At 37.4% G+C, this 20,380-nt stretch overlaps 1 protein-coding gene across 4 annotated transcripts; it reads left to right on the forward strand.

Annotated features, from left to right (window-relative positions):
- Nucleotides 1–108: 108 nt before the first annotated feature.
- On the forward strand, nt 109–19,501 carry RSRC2 (arginine and serine rich coiled-coil 2). 4 transcript variants are annotated; one of them, XM_060027960.1, is made up of 10 exons: nt 109–244; nt 4,372–4,528; nt 6,082–6,125; nt 8,602–8,792; nt 9,622–9,825; nt 11,217–11,339; nt 13,689–13,768; nt 14,710–14,942; nt 15,335–15,424; nt 17,927–19,499. In XM_060027960.1, the coding sequence occupies exons 1-10, from the start codon at nt 239–241 to the stop codon at nt 18,104–18,106; spliced, it is 1,308 nt and encodes a 435-aa protein (XP_059883943.1). In that variant the 5' UTR covers nt 109–238; the 3' UTR covers nt 18,107–19,499. The 4 variants fall into 4 exon arrangements, with proteins under 4 accessions (XP_059883943.1, XP_059883944.1, XP_059883946.1 ...); XM_060027961.1 differs by having other exon boundaries at nt 14,713–14,942; XM_060027963.1 differs by lacking the exons at nt 109–244; nt 4,372–4,528 and adding an exon at nt 6,930–7,007 and having other exon boundaries at nt 6,100–6,125; nt 8,580–8,792; nt 14,713–14,942; nt 17,927–19,501.
- Nucleotides 19,502–20,380: the final 879 nt, after the last annotated feature.

The raw sequence follows: 20,380 nt of genomic DNA on the forward strand, positions 1-20,380 counted from the left end.
GACCTCACAACCCCCCTTCCAAAGAACAACCAATCACCGTCGAACCGCGTTGCTACAGAAACTCTTATCACCACCCCTTTTCCTCCCAGCAAGCTGTGCGACGCGCCGGGTCTTAGCCCTTTTGTGCCATCCGGGTCTCTCGCGGGAGCGATTTCAGTCTGTTGCGAAGCGTTTAGGCGGCCGGTACTGTGGAGAGCGGCAAGTGGAGGTGCCGCCGTAGCGGCCAGGACTCTGGACTATGGCGGTAGGTGCCGAATCTGAGTTTAAAGTCAGGCATATTTTTTTGCTGCTCTGCAAAGAAGGGATGAACGGCTCCCAGAGCTGTTGTCGGGGCTAGTGTGTGGACAAGATGGCGCCGCGGCCTTCTTCTGCGCCCGCCATCATGGCTGGCTGCCGTAGGGAGGGGGAAAGAAGGCGGTGTCGATGGGGGTGGGGAGCCGCAGGGAGTGTCTTTTTTCCAGAACTTTCCTCGTGTCTTTCCCAGTTTTATGTTCCTTTTGTCCCACAGAACTGACTCCAGTTTTGCTTACTCACTCTGGTTGGTGATTAATATTGAGTTTCGTTAGGGCTTGGGCATTTATGTTCGCGATGGGAAAGGGCTGGGGAAGAGAGAAAAGGGATCAGGGGTCGTCTCTGAAAAGTATGGGGTCAAAAAGGAGGTGCCTGTAAGAGGTAGAACGTGAGAAGAGAGCAAGCGGTCTTGTAGCGACTATTTTGCCTACGTTCAGTGAGATGATTCTAGCTGCATAATTTCGGTTAGGGTGAACGTCCGTGTAAACCTTAGTTTATTCCTTAGTAAGCATCTAGGGAACGTGTTTCTCGAAGGGAGTAAAAATTCGACTTAATGAAGAGAAGTCTTTGGAGCTACGAATTCTGACTGATGCTCCGTTTCCGAAGTGCCTCCTGATGTAATCATTTTGAAGGTTTCGAGAAACATAATCAAAGCCCTAACATTGGCATTATTACTTTAAATTTAAGAGTCCTTCATAGGCCCGTTTAATTTTAAGTGAAAGCTACAGTTCTTAAATTACGTTTTCTGAGAAATTAACCCTGCTTTGGTTATAAGATGCCCAATCCTGATGGATCGCATTATTGTGTGATTACTTCATTTTACTTATCCGGTTACAAGAAAAATGCAAACATTTTGCATTCTTTTCCATTGACTAAAAAGTTGTGTTTTCTCGTTTTCGAAGATAAATAGGACTAAAATAAATAGGATTGTTAATAACGAAAAACTCGTGCTCATCCGATCATTGGGGGTATCTGGAAGTAGAAATCGTCTGCCTCTCCCCCCCGCGCCCCCATACCTAATTGATTTGATTTAGAACCGGGTTTTTGATAACCGATTTAGAATCGTTGTTCAAACAGTTGGGCACATAATCGATTTAAATATTTTTTTGTTTAACTAGTGTTTTGGACCTCTTAATCTACTTGAAAGAACAGTATTATTTTACTTGGGCTCAAATATTCAAAAAAAAATTCAGACATTCGTTTCTGCAGCGCCTTGTTCAATAAAAAGACACGATCCCCTTGAGATGTGGCCTAGTATTAAGTCCAATGTGCCGTCTTTGCACTAGAAAAAATTCTTACACTATGTCTTGAGTGCCATTGGGGTTTTAAAGAAGATGTGAATTTTAAGAAACCGTGGTGTTTTTCTAACAGAGCAAATGGTAGAGTGAAGGGAATTTTTGCAGTTAGCATTTAAGATTTACACATAGGTCTGTACTAAATTGAAATCTTAGATATTTTCAGAGAAGTTTTAATACTCGATTTTATTTGGACATTTTTGTTATTCTACTATAATATATTCTCAAGGAAATAAAAGCTTCGGGTGAGCTAAGTGGCCCCCTATTATTCACATCTGTTTAGTGATACGATGGTTTTTGTTTTTGTCCTGTAGTGTGTTTTACAGATGAAAATGGCTGTTCGGTGTGAGTTATTAGCCCGTTTTACAGAGTGCCTTCCCTTAAGGGCATTTTACTAAGTGTAAGTTTACGAACACAGCACATCACAGACCTGTCAGAAATAATCCTTAAGAATAGTGATGAGGGGATTGACATACATACACTAAGATGTATAAAATGGATAACTAATAATCTGCTGTATAAAAAAATAAAATTAAAATTAAAAAAAAAAGAATAGTGATGAGGACTTCCCTGGTGGTCCAGTGGTTAAGACTCCACGCTTCCATTGCAGGGGGCACGGGCTACATCCATGGTCAGGGAACTAAGATCCACGTGCCGCACGGTGAGGCCCCAAAAGAAAAAAGAATAGTGATGAGAACAAGAGTAAAAGAAAATGACCAATGTTAGTTGTGAAAATCAGAATCATCTTTAGTTGTGTGATATAGTGTCATGTATTAATATTAGACAGCAAAGAGAGTACCATCTTAAGTGAGTCAGCTAATGTTGCTGGATCTCATCTGTGAAATGAGAAAGTTGAGCTTGATTCTAAGAGATGAGAGCCTTTCTGCACAAAAATTTTATGATTCCAGAAATCACCCATACATAGAGAAGCAAGTGTGCTGGAATGGGCCTCCCCAGTAATTAGGTGTTTCATCCTATTTGTTACTGGGTTTTTTGGTAACATTGTTAGAGGCGTAACACATAATATGTCTTTCATCCTAACTAACCTGTAAATCCTTCCCTTTTAATTTATTATTTATTCCTGAAGTCTAACATCGAGTTAGGTGCATTTTTGACCATCAGAAAATAGTTGTTAAAATAACGTGATATCTCACACTTCATTTGTTAAAGTACTCCCCATTTAGTTTACTTGGTGTTTGTTTTCTGGACTAATCTTCCTAAAGGAAGAAGTTCATTATCATGTGATTATTTCTCCTGCTGAAAATGTATAGTATATTCACTATTTACCCAATCCAGATCTTTTTTCTGTAAAGAGCAAGTTAGTAGATATTTTAGGCATTGTGGACCACGTGCAACATACAGTCTCTGTCACATTCCTTGCTTGCTTGTTTTAACAACCCTTTTAAAAATGTAAAAGTCATTCTTAACTCAAGGGCGATACTTTGCTAACTCATGTGGTAAGTAATCAACTCCCTGGGCTTATTGACTATTTTCGTATTTCCTCTCTGGTTAGATGGGTCACCAACGTCCACCTTCCACATATTACGGAAACTGTTTTCCCTGCCTTTTATCAGAATCTCACTCAGGAGAACATTTAGGTTCTAGTTTCTCCTTGAAGCTTTTTTTCTATGACTCTTTTTTTTTTTAATAAACTTATTATTGATTGATTGATGCTTCGGGTCTTTGGTGCTGCGCAAGGGCTTTCTCTAGTTGCGGAGAGTGGGGGCTACTCTTCGTTGCAGTGCGCAGGCTTCTCATTGCGGTGGGTTCTCTTGTTCCGGAGCACCGGATTTAGGCCCGCGGGCTCAGTAGTTGTGACTCACGGGCTGTAGAGCACAGGCTTAGTAGTTGTGGTGCCTGGGCTTAGTTGTTCGTTGCATGTTTGATCTTCCTGAACCAGGGCTCGAACCCATGTCCCTGCATTGGCAGGCAGATTCTTAACCACTGTGCCACCAGGTAAGTCCCTCTATGACTCATTTAAATCAATTTAATGAAGGAACCTACTCTCCTAGGTAAATCAGGTCTTTGGGAAAGAGTGTGTACTCTTGACTATTTTAATTTTTTTTAATTTATATTGTGATAACTTATAAAATGCTTTAAAGCAGAAACACCTTAATGTTTCCATAGCCCAGAGCATATGTGAGGAGAGGCAGACCATATTTTGCAGCAGCACTGTGCCAAGGGGCTTTCATTAAAGAGGGTTAATGAAATTAAGATTGGGTTCTCAGATAGGTAAGTTAATTTTCTGTTTTTTTTTTTTTAATAATATTCTAGAAGCATTCTCTTTGCTTTTTAAGATTCTACAGTCTTCGGTCTTTTTAACCTTTAACAGCTCATTTTTAAATGCCTCTTTATGCTAATTTAAAATACAAGTATTGGTAAAGTCAACTAAATGAATTCATAGATCTAAAATGGACTCTATTTTCTCTGCTTGAATACTTAATGGAGATACTTGGAGCCCTATTTTCCCCTTCCCCCAGTGTTTTGAAAGTTATACAAATAATGATTTAAAAAAATAAAGATATATCCATTCAGTTACATGTGTCTCTGGTATTGGGTTAGTCAGTTTATTTATTGTTATTTCAATTTATTCAGGCCTACTTAGCAAGTACAAAGCATATTTAGCTACTTGAAAATCAGTTCTTCTGATTTCTTGATTTTCTTTATTTTTTAATTTTGTAAAACTCAAGGATAACTATCTTTCCTCCCTTCTCACTCTTTTAAGTTATTGGAAACATTTTAAATGCAGTTAAGAATTTATAACCATTTTTCTTTAAACTTTTAGGCTAGTGATACAGAACGAGATGGACTAGCCCCAGAAAAGACATCCCCAGATAGAGATAAGAAAAAAGAGCAGTCCGATGTATCTGTTTCTCCCAGAGCCTCAAAACATCATTATTCAAGATCACGATCAAGGTCAAGAGAAAGAAAACGAAAGTCAGGTATGTGTAAGACATAAGTTTACTGATGTAATTAATATGTGTTCTTCCCATTGAGAAATGGATAGTGAAAAGTGCATTGGGAATTTTCTGGAGAATTTTTCAATTATGAGGAATACAAATGTCCTAATACAGGAATTTTATAACTTGTCAAAGACAAAATGTATGCTTAAATTTGTGTCACAATAACTTATCCCTCAGATGTTCAAATTTTATCCTTTCAACATAGGCAGAACAATATTTTGAAAGATGTAGTCTGGGCAGTGGTATATTCTGAACTTATTTAACATCTTTGACGTAAGTTACAAGAACTTTTTTTTTTTTTTTTTTGCACCACGTGGGCCTCTCACTGTTGTGGCCTCTCCCATTGCGGAGCATAGGCTCCGGACGCGCAGGCTCAGCGGCCATGGCTCACGGGCCCAGCCGCTCCGCGGCATGTGGGATCTTCCCGGACCGGGGCACGAACCCGTGTCCCCCTCATCGGCAGGCGGACTCTCAACCACTGCGCCACCAGGGAAGCCCACAAGAACATTTTTAACCTTGGTTTTCTTTTTAACTTAATGTTAAAATATTTCTGAAAGCAAGAGTTTTTAGTGTTTTGAAATGCTCCTTATTTGGAGCATTTTTTTAACTAGACTGATGTGGTATAGAAAGCATGATGTATTGTTAATGAATCAATACTTAAGTAGTTAAAAGAGAGATAGAATAGAAATGAGTTTAAAAGTTTCAAGACCTGGGCTCTGGTTATTTATCCTTTGCACCCACAGATAGTCCATCTACAAAATGGTTCAAGTGTAATTTTTATGTATATGTTTGAAACTGTACAGTATCATAACTACTTTTTAATGGGAATTTTTCTAAATTGTAACATCTTTTTGACTATTTAAAAGACACCAAATATAATTCAACCTGTTTGTTTTCTCTTGCATTCTTTGTTCCTTTTGTTCTTAATTGTTTTCCTCTAGTAAGACCCTTTATAAGTTTGCTGTGTAATAGGAAGCAAGATGAACTGGACAGAATGTTTTGTAAAATATAGAGAATCTGTGATAGGGGCTTCCCTGGTGGTGCAGTGGTTGAGAGTCTGCCTGCTGATGCAGGGGACACAGGTTCATGCCCTGGTCTGGGAGGATCCCTCGTGCCGTGGAGCGGCTAGGCCCGTGAGCCATGGCCGCTGAGCCTGTGCGTCTGGAGCCTGTGCTCCGCAACGGGAGAGGCCACAACAGTGAGAGGCCCGCGTACCGCAAAAAAAAAGAATCTGTGACCACCTGAAAGACAAACTCTGTTTGTTATGTGTCTTGGAACATGGACTTGGACTTTTTTGCTTACTTACTTGATTATATTCTGGTTTGCTCAGATTGCTTGATTTATTTCAGATACGTGAAGTATTACTGTAGTAGAATAATCCCACCCCTGCCATAAAAAAATAGTCTTTAGAGTATGACTAGTAAATAGATTAGTTAGGTAAGTGGCCAGAAATGTTCTTTGTATTAGTTTTGGAATTTGTGTTTGAGGTGTTTCTGTACCATTATTTATGGTGAATTTTTGTGTGTTCACAGATAATGAAGGAAGAAAACACAGGAGCCGGAGCAGAAGCAAAGAGGTAATTAACACTTTGTAGTGAATAGGCACTTTAGAATACTTGTAAAGTATCTGGTAGAAATGTTTGTGTGAATATATGATATTGTCAAGGTAAGTACCAAAACTTGAAATTTAAAAGGTTTAATTCAGTTATAAAATAAGCATGATTTGGATTCATCATTTTTCAAGAAGATAGATGTTTATATGAAAAGTTCATTCAAAAACTATTAATGTTATGTTGTGAAAATATTCACAATAAAAATTTCATATGAAGAATATAACTGGTTTTTTAGGCCTGTCACACAGAGCTTCCATTAATCTGAGGTCCCGAGTCTCTTTATGCCTGACAACTGCTCAGGACTTTTAAATAGCAATCATCTTTAAGTAGCAATACTCTTAGATATCTATGGGCTACTTTTTCTTTATGGAAGATAATGAGAGTCCTTTTCATTAGTAAACTAGTTTGATTCCCTAAGAATAGTATTGAATTTTGAAATAAAAGTGTCAGTGAGGGACTGCTGGAAAGATGGCGGTGACACAAAACTTGAGGATAAAGAAAGACAGCAGCTGTATTGCAGAGGAGTTAACTTGCCCACCTGAGAAGACAAGGAATGAGCCAACAAAGGAAGAGCAGAAGTAGAAGCCAAAAAGGGAGGAGAAGAGTCTCATGGGGGCTGGGCAAGGGACTCCTTAAACAACTGTGGGCAGGGACTTCACCTCTTCCCCTAATGGAAGCTCTGTTAAATTTTAATTTAGGAGAGTTTTTGTGAAAATGACTATTTTGTTTAGCTCACATGATAACATTTCTATAATAAATCATACTCAGCGTGCTAATGCGCGAAGAGACTGAACTGAAGACGCTGCAGACTCAGATAGCAAAATAATAAGCCTACTTCATGATAAGGTAACTATTAGTCATTCAAACTCCTATTTCCCTTAAGTATATCTTAAATCAGTTAAGGGTTTTAATGGTTTTTTAAAAAAATAATAATAGTAATGTTATGTTTGGAAAACTGGTTTGAAATAAACTGAAACTTTTGCAAGCTTAATAACCACTTAAAGATTTTCCAGTTTGCCACCATATGGCAAAATCAAGGAAATAGTCTTTTTTATAAGCTCATATGGAGAACTGGCATTGAAACTAAAATTTAGCTGTGTCTCCAGGTCTCTTATTTTTCTGCAAAATAATAAATTACAGACTATGATCCTTTTCTGATGTATCACCATGCATGTTCTAAAATGTTTGACTAAGTTTTTTGTTTTTAAGAAAAGTTAATCTTGAGCGGAAGGAAATATGTGCTAAGGTCTATTCTGGGAAGCATGAGTTAAGTGTCCTGTTGTGGTGGAAAACGGTGCCCTGTGTGTCAGAAGAATATGGGGTCTGGGTTCAACTCTCCTAATATGTAGCTTTGTGACTTTAGATCTTAATTTAGTCATATATAAAGTAAGGGGAATTAGAAGATCTGAGTTTCCTTCCAGCTTTAAAATTGTGATTCTGAAATGTCCAGGATTTTAAGCTTTAGCTACAAGATGGATTTGACAAATCTTAATGGGGGGAAATCGAATGTTTAGCACTTCCTAATTCAGTATGTGAGTGTAGGATGGAGACTTGATCATACAATTAATTTAGCTCAGTCTCTGAATGCATATGTTGTGAAAGCAAAAGCCTTGGTTTTTATAATCATTCAGAATATGGGGGAAGTATGTATTATATAATGGTAGAGGGATTAATTGTGTTACACCTAGTTTGATTTCATAAAAATTAAAACAGATATGGTTGCCATTTTCTACCCTAGGTACATGAAGTGTAATAGAACTCCAAGCCTGTTGGGATATTGCAAGATGAAAAGTGATTGCTTCACAGTTTAGGATTGGGAGAAAAATCAAGAGCCGTCTTTAAGAAAGGATGTGGCAGTATAGCTATAAAAAGGACACTTAACTTTGCGTAAAGTAATTTGAAGTTGCTAGAAGATATTAATACTTAGGTTAATTTTACTTAGTTACCTAATTGGAAGTGCATTTTTCTGGTGCATTTCTTTGTGTCCTTATCTTCGTTATTGTTAACTTTTAAAACTTAATACTATGTACTCTGGATTTAGAAGTTGTTGTATATACATGTCTGTTTCTCTAAAAGGTTTGTTGGAAAATTGAAAAAACTTTGATACATGTGTACTTCCCTCTTAAAGAAACATCAGGGATTCCTCTTTTTCTGAAATAGTGGTTTTTCAATATTATTGACATTGAAAGTTATTGTTTTGATTGTGGTATTGAAAGTATTTGGGGGTGGAAACTGCATTTGGGGGGGTTTATAAAGAAAAAGTAAAATTAGTAATATACATCTGCAACATTTGGGTGATGTGAAACTAGATCTTTTTTTAAATTTGCCACACACTCCTAAGGTTACTAATGTTGCATCACAACATTTTTGCTACTGATACCCATACTAACTTTCTTTGTTGCACTATTTTCCTGAAAGAACCAACTTCTTCTTAAAACAGGCAAGAAGACATGAATCCAAAGATAAATCCTCTAAGAAACACAAGTCTGAGGAACATAATGACAAAGAGCATTCTTCTGATAAAGGAAGAGAGCGGCTAAATTCATCTGAAAATGGTGAGGACAGACACAAACGCAAAGAAAGAAAGTCATCAAGAGGCAGAAGTCATTCAAGGTCTAGGTCTCGTGAAAGGTAAGTAGTTTCTCCTAAGTTAATGCCTTCTAAAGATCTCCTAAATTACATAAAGGTTTGCATTAATGGAGCAACACCCAAAAAAATCTTAGCTAGAAAATTGGTATTTTTAACTTTCTGAGTTGTCTGTCACAGTGAAAAAATTTTTGCTGAACTATGTTTATATAGTTTGCCAATATCATAATCCTTCTACATTGCTGGTGCAGGATTCATTTGCTGCTGAACTCTAATCTAGGTTTTATTTAGGTATGGGTTAAAAGATTTTTAAGAAACTGGGTCATGGTTCAAATTTTTGTGGCTTTTTTGTTGTGTTTTAAGAAACCAGTGTCCGCAACATATTTTGCGGATTTCTATGGGGAATATGTGTGTGGTATCAGATTTGGTCAAAATTTTTCAGTAGTAGAATAACTTGATTGTTACTCTTAGAAATAGTTTGGTTCAGGGGCTTCCCTGGTGGCGCAGTGGTTGAGAGTCCGCCTGCCGATGCAGGGGACATGGGTTCGCGCCCCAGTCCGGGAAGATCCCACATGCCGCGGAGCGGCTGGGCCCGTGAGCCATGGCTGCTGAGCCTGCGCGTCCGGAGCTTCTGCTCCGCAACAGGAGAGGCCACAACAGTGAGAGGCCCGTATACCGGTTAAAAAACAAAAACAACAACAAAAACAAAAAACAAAAAAACAAAAAAAAAATGCAAAGAAATAGTTTGGTTCAGCAGTAGACTTCAAGCTATTAAACAGAATCTTAAATTGGGGTAGGAAACATTGCTTTTTTGACATTATCAGTTTATTGTGTTCCCTGTAAGTAACTACAAATTTATGTACTTGAATTTCAGGCGTCATCGTAGTAGGAGCAGAGAGCGGAAGAAGTCAAGATCCAGGAGTAGGGAGCGGAAAAAGTCAAGATCCAGAAGCAGAGAGAGGAAGAAATCACGATCCAGAAGCAGGGAGAGAAAACGTCGGATCCGATCTCGTTCCCGCTCAAGATCAAGACACAGACATAGGAGTAGAAGCAGGAGTAGGACAAGGAGTAGAAGTCGGTAGGTATTCATCATCTTGAATAAAATCAAACAGGCCCCTCACAGGGTCTGTTCAGTCAGGCTTAGAAAGGTTAAGTAACTTGCTCAAGAAGCCCAATATCATACAGTTCTTAAATGGTAAAGCTGGGACCTGGTCCCAAATGCATCTGAAAGCAAAGTCAGTATGTGTGCTTAATCCACCGTACTGGTTATACTCTCTCAGATACTCAGAAGGATGAGCTTATAAATTCACACTTGTCTCGATTGGAAGGAAATTTTAATTTGTTTAGGCAGGAAATACAATAAAGAGCATTTAATTATAAATATTCAGAGAATATGTTTATTCTCTACTAATATTAGTTACTAATAGTGTGTTATATCTGTATTCACAGATACTGGTAATAAAGTTAATGTGAAAGCTTTTTTGTTAATTTATTGTTCATTAAGTCAAATAGTCTAAAAGAATGAAATATGGATAAAAGTGTACTTTGGCTTGTAATAACTTGGTTTGTCACTTGTTTGATCATTTTTTCAGTTTTTAATCAGTGGTTTTAGTATGTAATAGTTGCCTAAATTGAACTTTACCAGTTAGGAGATATAGTCAATCTAAAGTAAATGGTAATTTCACCATTAATTACCATTGTTTTTTTGTTTTTGTTTTTTGGGTTTTTTTGCGGTACGCGGGCCTCTCAGTGTTGTGGCCTCTCCCGTTGCGGAGCACAGGCTTCGGACACACAGGCTCAGCGGCCATGGCTCACGGGCCCAGCCGCTCCACGGCATGTGGGATCTTCCCGGACCGGGGCACGAACCCCGTGTCTCCTGCATCTGCAGGCGGACTCTCAACCACTGCACCACCAGGAAAGCCCTGTTTTTGTTTTTTTTAAATCACCATTTGGGCAATTCAGGTCATTATTTATGGCATTTCTAGTTTTAACCACTGATACCTTTTATTCTAATCAATGACTATTTTTAATTCTAATTTTGTTTTAGTGATTTATATTTTTGAAAACATTTACAAGTTAATTCATTGTACATTAGAATACTACGACCATTTAACTTATCAATCCCACCTAGTAGGAATTTATCCTACCTATTGACCTACACAAGTGTAAAATGACTAACGTACAAGTCCAGCCTTTGCAACATTGGGTGTAATAGCAAAAGATTGGAAACAACCTAAATGTCCATCTGAAACAGGGATGGTTAAGTGAATTTATAGAAACTAGTCTTATACACAAGGAACTTGGTGTGCCTATGGAAGGTGTACAACAGAGGTGGAAAGGAAGGGGTTCAAAATATATTTCCTAGACCAGTTTAATTTTTATTGAACTATGTAACTATAATTTATTTTGATTCAATAAGATAATTATTACTTGGCCATACTGAGACATGTAAAATATGATTTATTAAAGAGATAGAAAGAAGAGAATTGAAAAACCGAGAAGATTTAGCAGAAGTTTAAGCCGAACTCCTAGCCCACCTCCCTTCCGAGGCAGAAACACAGCAATGGATGCACAAGAAGCTTTAGCTAGGAGGTGCGTGTATTTTTTATTCAATACATTTTTTTCTCCTTTTCATCTTGAGGTAGATATTCAATTGTGTGGACCAAATGAATGCTTTCAGAGGATAATTCAAATAATTAAATCTAGCCATGACTACTGTGGCAGTTTTGTGATACAGAATTGTATTAAGTGGTTTGTTAATTCTCATCTTTAATTTGCTTATTTGCACAACTGGAAAGAGTATTTCTTCAACAGTTTCTCTTTTTTCTTCATGATTAACTAATTCATTTTTCTCAAGTCTAGACTCAAATATTTTCAGTTGGCCATTGGAACTTTTTAAAAAATCTTAAATGTGATCTAATAACTGTTAATTTTGCATCTAAAACTGCTTTGTTTTTACCTTCTTTGTTCTTCCTTAAGAAAAGTCTCTGAAACAATAAGTAGAATTCTGTCAGTAGTTTTCCTATTTTGAAGGTGGTGAATAATAAGCCAGTTCATTTGATCTTAAAGTTTTTACTGCTGTGATAGCATAGGAAGATCATTGTATTTTTAAATTTTCTAATGTTTCAAAGATGGGTGATTGTGGGACCACACACAGCAGGGCTGTCTAACCGAAATCTGCAAAACCATTGAAAGAACTGCCTCATAGAGGCAAGAAGTAAAGTAAAATCCAAGCCCTTGTTTGCAGGTTTTCCCATATTCTAAAAAACTAAAATCTTTTGATTTTGATTTTTTTTTCTTTATGAAATTGAGTTTGTATTTTTTTTTTCATTACAAAAATACAGTTATCACAATGTAACCTGATGGGCTGCTGCCCTGTGAACCCAGCCTGGCAGAAACTCCAGCTGAACAGCAGCAGCAGCAAAGGTGTGAGCTCACCCCTTCTTCATTCCATTCACCTTAGTGAATGGTATTGATTCCAGACCTGCAGTGGCCACTTAAAATATACAGCCAGTAGCTGTCAGTTACTTTCTTACTGAAACTAAAATCAACAGAATTAGGAAATAATTTTCTACAATATCTGAACTAATTTATAAAGAATGGTCCATTAACTTTGATCATGAATTTTTTTAAGCCCTAAAGTTTGTTCTTGTTTACTCTTAAGTTTCTTGTATTTAAAATTTTGGATTATACTAAAGTTGAATCTATAACTAGCATCTAAAACTTTAATTTAGTCTACTTAGTGATTTTCAGATGACAATTTTTAAAACTGCTTTGGAAATACTTTTATTTATGAACCTATGTTTTAACATTAATCCTAATCAGAATTCTTTCTGATTAGGACAAATTCAAGGCTGTACTACTTGTCTTTCTTTCATGTGTGCTCAACAGAAGGGAACAAAATTACAGATTGTTATCCTTTTATGTGAATTATGGCAATTGTTAAAGCAAATGTCAATTTTCTACTACTGTATTTTACCTGTAGTGCCCACTGCTCCCCTCCCCCAAGAAACTTTTTCCCCAATCCTTGCCCCTTTATACTATAAAGGAGGGAGAGGGTGGTGTTTAACTTATGATTGGTAAATCAAGGAATCTTTGGAAGAAAAGGGCTTTCTCTTTCAGGAACTCACTGTGAAGATAACATTACTTACCATTTGTGATATACCAGATAGATACCTCCTTGGCAGCACATTTTGTTTAGTGTGTGTATTCAGTGGTGAATTTAGTGTGAATCAGAATTCGTTTTTGTTTGGGGATGAATTTGTGTTTCACGTTTTCAGTTCCTTTGCTAATAATTTCTTTACCTCCTAAAAGTAATTTTCTAATATTTAGGTTTTTTCCCCCGTTTTATTAGATTATAGAGAATGGCAGGGTTTGCTTGCCCTTTTTTAAATTTTATTTTTGGCTTTTTAATTTTCACTGATTTAGAGACTAACAAAGTCTGTTTATATAAAAATCATTTGCATGCTTTGATTGGCCTTAATCCTGTATCAGCCTCCCTTAAGAAGCATTTAGGTAATTCTATAAATTATTGCATGTACCCTAAGATTTACTCAGCTTTCAATATGTTTTCTCAATGTCTCAATTTGCAAGATTTAATTTTATCCTTCTCCTGTAACCAGCACTGATGAAGATTGAATAACTTTTATCTCATAACCATTTTAATGACTCTGTGGGAATTGTACATAAAAGCTACTAGAGTTGTTGGCTAGTCAGTGAAATTAAAAATGTTTAAAACCAGTAGTGAAATATTATTTAATTGTGATTGATACCATCTTAAGAATGATTGCTTTTTTTCCCACATGCAGATATCAATTTGGGGAAGGTATTAAATTTATTTAAAATTCTATATAAAGTGTTTTATGCCTACATATGTATACGTAAAGAGGTAAATGTTGGCTTTATATTGATATTTTTATTTATTTAAATTGTCTTTGACAGGTTGGAAAGGGCAAAGAAATTACAGGAACAGCGAGAAAAGGAAATGGTTGAAAAACAAAAACAACAGGAAATAGCTGCAGGTAATTTTTGTTTTCTTTATTATGGAAGTATGGCAGTATTTGTAGAACATTTGAAAAGTTCAGGAAAACTAATAGGAAGAGAATCACGTGTGATCCCTTCTACCCGTCAGTATGCTGTAGATCAGTATGCTGTAAATTACTAATTGAATTGGGAACATGTTATTTTTAGTGTTACTTTTGTACCTCATAAAACTTGTTTTGCACTGTATTTCTAATTTGGTCAATGTAGATAATTTTGAAAAGTGAATAGTGACTATTCTTGTTCATGTAGCAGTTTAGCCATCACTGCATATGTCTTTTAGTTATGATTTTGGAAATGCAGTTTATTAAAGGTGATGAACTGAACTGGAGTATGTATTATGTCTTACTATTAAAAATCAAGTTTTTAGACAGACACACTGCCTGTGGATGATTTAAAGGTGATCAGATCAGAGGGAGCCTGTATGAAATGTAATCTGGAAGGTAGAAGTAACAGTCTGGCACTTAACTTTTATAGGACTTGGGCTTAGTATGTTAAGTGTGTATAATACCTGTTTAGTAGTTTTAAATGTTTCTTGTGAGTTTCAAATTAGATGTTGTGAGATTGTTTTGTGAGCTATAAAGAACCATACAAAGAAAAGTCAGTTTATTAAAAGTTTAGCGACAGTCACTAGTTCATTTCCATTGAAATCATACACCTTTATCCTATTTGTAGGATTCTCTTTATCCTCAGAAGTAAGTGAAGTTTAAGTATATATAAGGGATCATATACAGAAATGTCTAGCGATGAATACATTAATGTTTGCTAAAATGTTATTGCTTTATAAGCTTAACACAGTTATTTTCTATTTGGTGAAAATATTCTGCCTTTTTGCAGATTAGTAGCTCTTATATATAAATAATGTATTACTGTAAATTAGCAGGTTTGTTCTGGTTAAAATCCGTACTTATTTCCTCTTCAGCAGCTGCAGCTACCGGAGGTTCTGTTCTCAATGTTGCTGCCCTATTGGCATCAGGAACACAAGTAACTCCTCAGATAGCTATGGCAGCTCAGATGGCAGCCTTGCAGGCTAAAGCTTTGGCAGAGACCGGAATAGCTGTACCTAGCTATTACAACCCAGCAGCTGTGAATCCAATGAAATTTGCTGAACAAGAGAAAAAAAGGAAAATGCTTTGGCAAGGCAAGAAAGAAGGAGTAAGTTCTCTTATTCTCCTTTTTTGTCATTGATTCCTCAGCTTAGAAAAACAAACTTGGATTGGAAAAGATTAGTTTGGGTTTATCTTTCTTCTGAGAGCCTGACTGGAATAATTTAATTTGCTACAATTATTAATTCTGGGGGGGAAAATGCACGATCTAAGTCAGGCTTTCAAAGAAAACCAATATTGCCCTACATTTATTAAGGGGAAAGAGTTGGTTCCTTAGCTTAGATTTTTTTTTCATATTATTAAGGTGATTATAAATTCCATTGGTGGAATGCCATAAATGCTATTGTTTTTCTACTAAGACTATATTATGGAAAGATCTAGTATCATAATACAAGGTATTTAAATTTTACATGTGTTAAAAATTCATTGTTTTTTTAACAGGACAAATCCCAGTCTGCTGAAATATGGGAGAAATTGAATTTCGGAAACAAGGACCAAAATGTCAAATTTAGGAAATTAATGGGTATTAAGGTGAGTTATACACTTTGTAATAAAGTTCATGTTATTTTATATTTTTAGGGTAACATTGGTTCTCAACTTAAACATTATTTCAGTGATGTGTCATCTCTGGGTACTTTCTAGTGCTCTTTCATTTGTGTTCTCTAGATTAACTTCCCAGAATTAACCAATAAATTATCATCACTAGTCAACAATACAAATTGTTAAAAAAAAATTTTTTTTTTAAGAAGATGTTGGGGGTAGGAGTTTATTTATTTATTTGTTTTTGCTGTGTTGGGTCTTCATTTCTGTGCGAGGGCTTTCTCTAGTTGTGGCAAGCGGGGGCGACTCTTCATCACAGTGCGCGGGGCCTCTCACTGTTGCGGCCTCTCATTGCAGAGCACAGGCTCCAGACGCGCAGGCTCAGTAGTTGTGGCTCTCGGGCCTAGTTGCTCCGCAGCATGTGGGATCCTCCCAGACCAGGGCTCGAACCCGTGTTCCCTGCATTAGGCAGATTCTCAACCACTGCGCCACCAGGGAAGCCCCAAATTGTTAAATTTGATTAAAACATTTGTTGAGGGACTTCCCTGAAGGTCCAGTGGTTAAGACTCCACACTTCCATTGCAGGGATGTGGGTTCAATCCCTGGTCGGGGAACAAAGATCCCACATGCTGTGTGGCATGGCCAAAACATAAGAAATAAAACAGTTGTTGATTGTTACTGCATGTTTATGCCTTAAGCAAACCTTGTTCAAAATCATAAGCTTTTCTTAGTAAATTTAAAAAAAAATTGTAAAAAGGAATTAATTTGCTTTTAAAAATGCCCGTTTAGGGCTTCCCTGGTAGCACAATGGATAAGAATCTGCCTGCCAATGCAGGGGACGGGTTCAATCCCTGGTCCAGGAAGATCCCACATGCCGCAGAGCAACTAAGCCCGTGTGCCACAACTACTGAAGCCCACGCACTGTGCTCCACAACAAGAGAAGCCTGCGCACCACAAGGAAGAGTAGCCCCCGCTCACTGCAACTAGAGAAAGCCTGCATGCAGTAACAGCGACCCAACACGCCCCCCCAAAAAATTAATTAATTAAATTGCCCATTTAAATGGAATATTAGCCATAAAAGGGAATGAAACAGTTATTTGTAGTGAGGTGGATGGAACTAGAGTCTGTCATACAGAGTGAAGTAAGTCAGAAAAAGAAAAACAAATACCATATGCTAACGCATATATATGAAATCTAAAAATTGGTACTGATGAACCTAGTGGTAGGGCAGGAATAAAGATGTAGACATTGCGAACGGACTTGAGGACACGGGGTGGGTGGGGGGAGGGGAGGCTGGGACATAGTGAGAGAGTGGCATTAACATACATACACTACCAAATGTAAAATGGATGGCTAGTGAGAAGCTGCTGCAAAGCACAGGGAGATAAGTTTGGTGCTTTGTGATGCCCTAGAGGAGTGGGATAGGGAGGGTGGGAGGGAGGCTCAGGAAGGAGGGGATATGGGGATATATATATGCATATGGATGATTCACTTTGTTATACAGCAGAAACTAACACAACATCGTAAAGCAGTTATACTCCAGTAAAGATGTATAAAAAGAAAAAATGCCCATTTAAGGTTAACTATACTTGGTGTGGGGTTGGACTTTCTTAATTTTTTTCAAGGAAGTTTTTTGTTTGTTTGAGTTTTTTTGTGGGTTTTTTTTTTAATAATTAGTTAATTTGGCTGTGCCAGGTCTTAGTTGCAGCAGGCGGGATCTTTTAGTTGCGGCATGCGAACTCTTAGTTGCAGCATGTGGGATTTAGTTCCCTGACCAGGGGCTGAACCCAGGTCCCCTGCATTGGGAGCACAGAGTCTTAGCCACTGGACTACCAGGGAAGTCCCAAGGAAGGTTTTAGGTTTTACACAACAACCTGGTAAGGTCGACAAATGTTCAGATATTGGTTATTACTAAGGGAGTTGGTTTTTCCTTGAAGGGATATTTGGTTTAAACTCCACCCCCATTTTCTCCTTCACTTTTCCCTAGATGCTTTATTTATTTTTGGCTGCGTTGGGTCTTCATTGCTGCGTGCGGGCTTTCTCTAGTTGCAACGAGTGGGGGCTACTCTTCGTAGCGGTATGCAGGCTTCTCATTGCAGTGGCTTCTCGTTGTGGAGCGCGGGCTTCAGTAGTCGTGTCGCACGGGCTCAGTTGCTCCGTGGCACGTGGGATCTTCCCGGACCAGGGCTTGAACCCGTGTCCCCTGCATTGGCACGTGGATTCTTAACCACTGCACCACCAGGGAAGTCCCTGGCCTGTTCTACATGTTCTTCCTTGGGCCCACTGAATGATTTTTGTTATGTCCTGCTCTATCCCAGTACCTAGAATGAACATTGCCTTGAATTCCATAGGTGCTGAATGAATGAATGGAAGCTAAGTGAGGTCAAATATGTACTGCAAAAATGTGATCTAGTAGTACTTCTTAAGGGAGAGAAGCACTTTTTATTCCTGGGTGAATTCATTTTAATAGTATATTTTGTATCTGTTATTTAGAGTGAAGATGAAGCTGGATGTAGCTCCGTTGATGAAGAAAGTTACAAGACATTGAAACAGCAGGAAGAAGTATTCAGAAATCTAGACGCTCAGTATGAAATGGCAAGATCACAAACCCACACACAAAGAGGAATGGGATTGGGTTTTACATCATCGATGCGAGGAATGGACACAGTTTGAAGAAAATCACACTTTATACTTGGGACTTTTATAGACTTCTGGTTCTGATGTCAGGTCCTTGTTCACCAAACAGCTGGCATTCTAGCTTGCATGGGTGTTGCATTGACTTTAATTTATTGAAAAATATGATTTTTTGTAAATATCAGATCAGTGATACTGGTGTTAGTGTTGTAATCAGGTTAAACCCGCTTCCATTAAACTTGACAGGACTATAGAAGGACAATATTTTTTAGTTAATGAATTCTACTTTTCAAATATATAAAAGCTGCAGATGGGATAAAATCTCATACATGGATTTTTGGTGTCCACTGTCTTGTGTACTTTTGTACTTAACCTTGTACAGTTATTTTCATCTCTTGAAACATGAAAGAAATGTTATGTAGATGTTCTTTAGAAGATCTGGCCATTTGGTACATAATCCAGCACAAATAGGCTGGGTGGTGATGATAATAAAAATGGTTTTCTCAAAACTCGTGTTAATTTAAGTTACCTGGAATTCTTATTTGAATTTGTCTTATGGTTTCTGTAGCATTTTGCAATTTCTAGTGGAAGACACTGGCTAGAAATTCCTTTTTTTTTTTTTAAAGAATTATGCTATAGGCAATACCATGGTGGGCAAAAATGTAAAAGGAAGTTGGGAGGAGTGAAAAAACTTAGTAAAATAATACTGTTTTCCTACTATTATAAGGGACAGAACTGGTGTACAGTATTTGTTAAATATTCCATATGTTATTCAGGAAATAGATTAATACATTAAAGGGATGTAAGCACTTTTATTTTAATAAAGTGCCTTATAACAAGTTCTTTGTATGCCCTTTCCTCATTATCCCTTTTGAATTGTCTAACCTGAAGTACTAAAACAGAAAACAACTTTGTCACTAAATTGATTAAATTTAGGGCATAGTTCTGGTGGAAGGAGGGGACTACAGAACTTGTACTTCATTTGCTTTCATTACGACAAATTCATAATTTTTAGCTTTCACTGGAAAAATCCTTTGAAAAACATCTCCACAGTGTAGTAGCAAAAGGGAAGACTGCTTAATGTGTTTTGGTAAATGTTTGGTTTTCCCAGAGCACAATTGTTTTGGGGAGAGATGGCTCTTCATGCTTCAGTGACAAAGTCAAGTTTCTGGGGAAATAACACCATGGTTTTTCACTTTGGAGTGATCCCAAATTCACATTTTCCTGGTGAGCTGTACCTTCTGAAATCTGTTTCATTAAGAGTGTCTGTGGGGGGAAAAAAAGAATGATTGGGGGCCTGTAATGCAGTGTGGATATGAAAAGCACACATTGAACTGCTTCTGTGTTTTTCTATGGTATTTTAGGAGCTGGCCATACACGATGAATGATATGGTCCATCCTGTACTCATTTAGTAATAAAGAATTTTTATAGCTAATTTTAAACAGGAAACTAATTTTGATTCATTTAGTATGGATTCATTTAGTATGTCTAAAATAATTGAGTTAGGTAATCAGTATTCTTAGTAGAGATTTTACATTCTTACTTGCATGCTTGTTTTTGAAATCCAGGGGGTATTTTACATTTTAACATCCCAATTGGGACCAGTCATATTTAAAGTTATTAATAGCTACATACAGCCAGGGGAAACCATCCTGGACAATGCAGATTTAGAGGGAGGCATATAGGTAATTGCAATTTGCATAATTAAATTTTACGAAGCAATTATTGGAATCCTGGGGGTGGGGGACAGTTAACTGCTTGGCTCAATTTGAAATGAGTTTGTAGGGAAGCGTTTATATGCTTAAACTTTTTTTCCCCTTTTTTCTGGCTGTTACTATGCTTTCCGTGTCCAAAGCCTGGTACTCCACGATGGATGTTTTGGGCTTTACTCTTGTATGCGACGAGAACATAAGTTGCTGTCCAGGAGATTCTTTCAAGACATGGTAGTAAGACAAGACCACACTATTTGAGGCAAGGTTTTGATGAGCTTTGTGAGAGCAACTGGCTTGGAGGATAAGAAAATTCAAAGGTGATGTTTCCAATTTGGGTGATCATTGATTGTGATTAAATTAGAAAACTTAAATACTATAGTAGGTTGGTAGAAGGAGATAGAAGCAGAAATTAAGTTGTATTATATATCATTCCAAGTTAATTTCATGGCCAAAAGATGATTTAAGTATATACTTAAATATAATTTCTCGGGGGTCCTCTCCTAGTTCTCCCACTGCCTGTGCATCAGTTTCTGTAGTTGTCTCTTCCTAAATCCCAGCCCTCTAGGGCTCAGTCCTAGACTTCCTTCCCACTCTGTTCTT

Source organism: Delphinus delphis, chromosome 13 (assembly GCF_949987515.2).
Source record: "Delphinus delphis chromosome 13, mDelDel1.2, whole genome shotgun sequence".
Classification (NCBI taxonomy): Eukaryota; Metazoa; Chordata; class Mammalia; order Artiodactyla; family Delphinidae; genus Delphinus; species Delphinus delphis.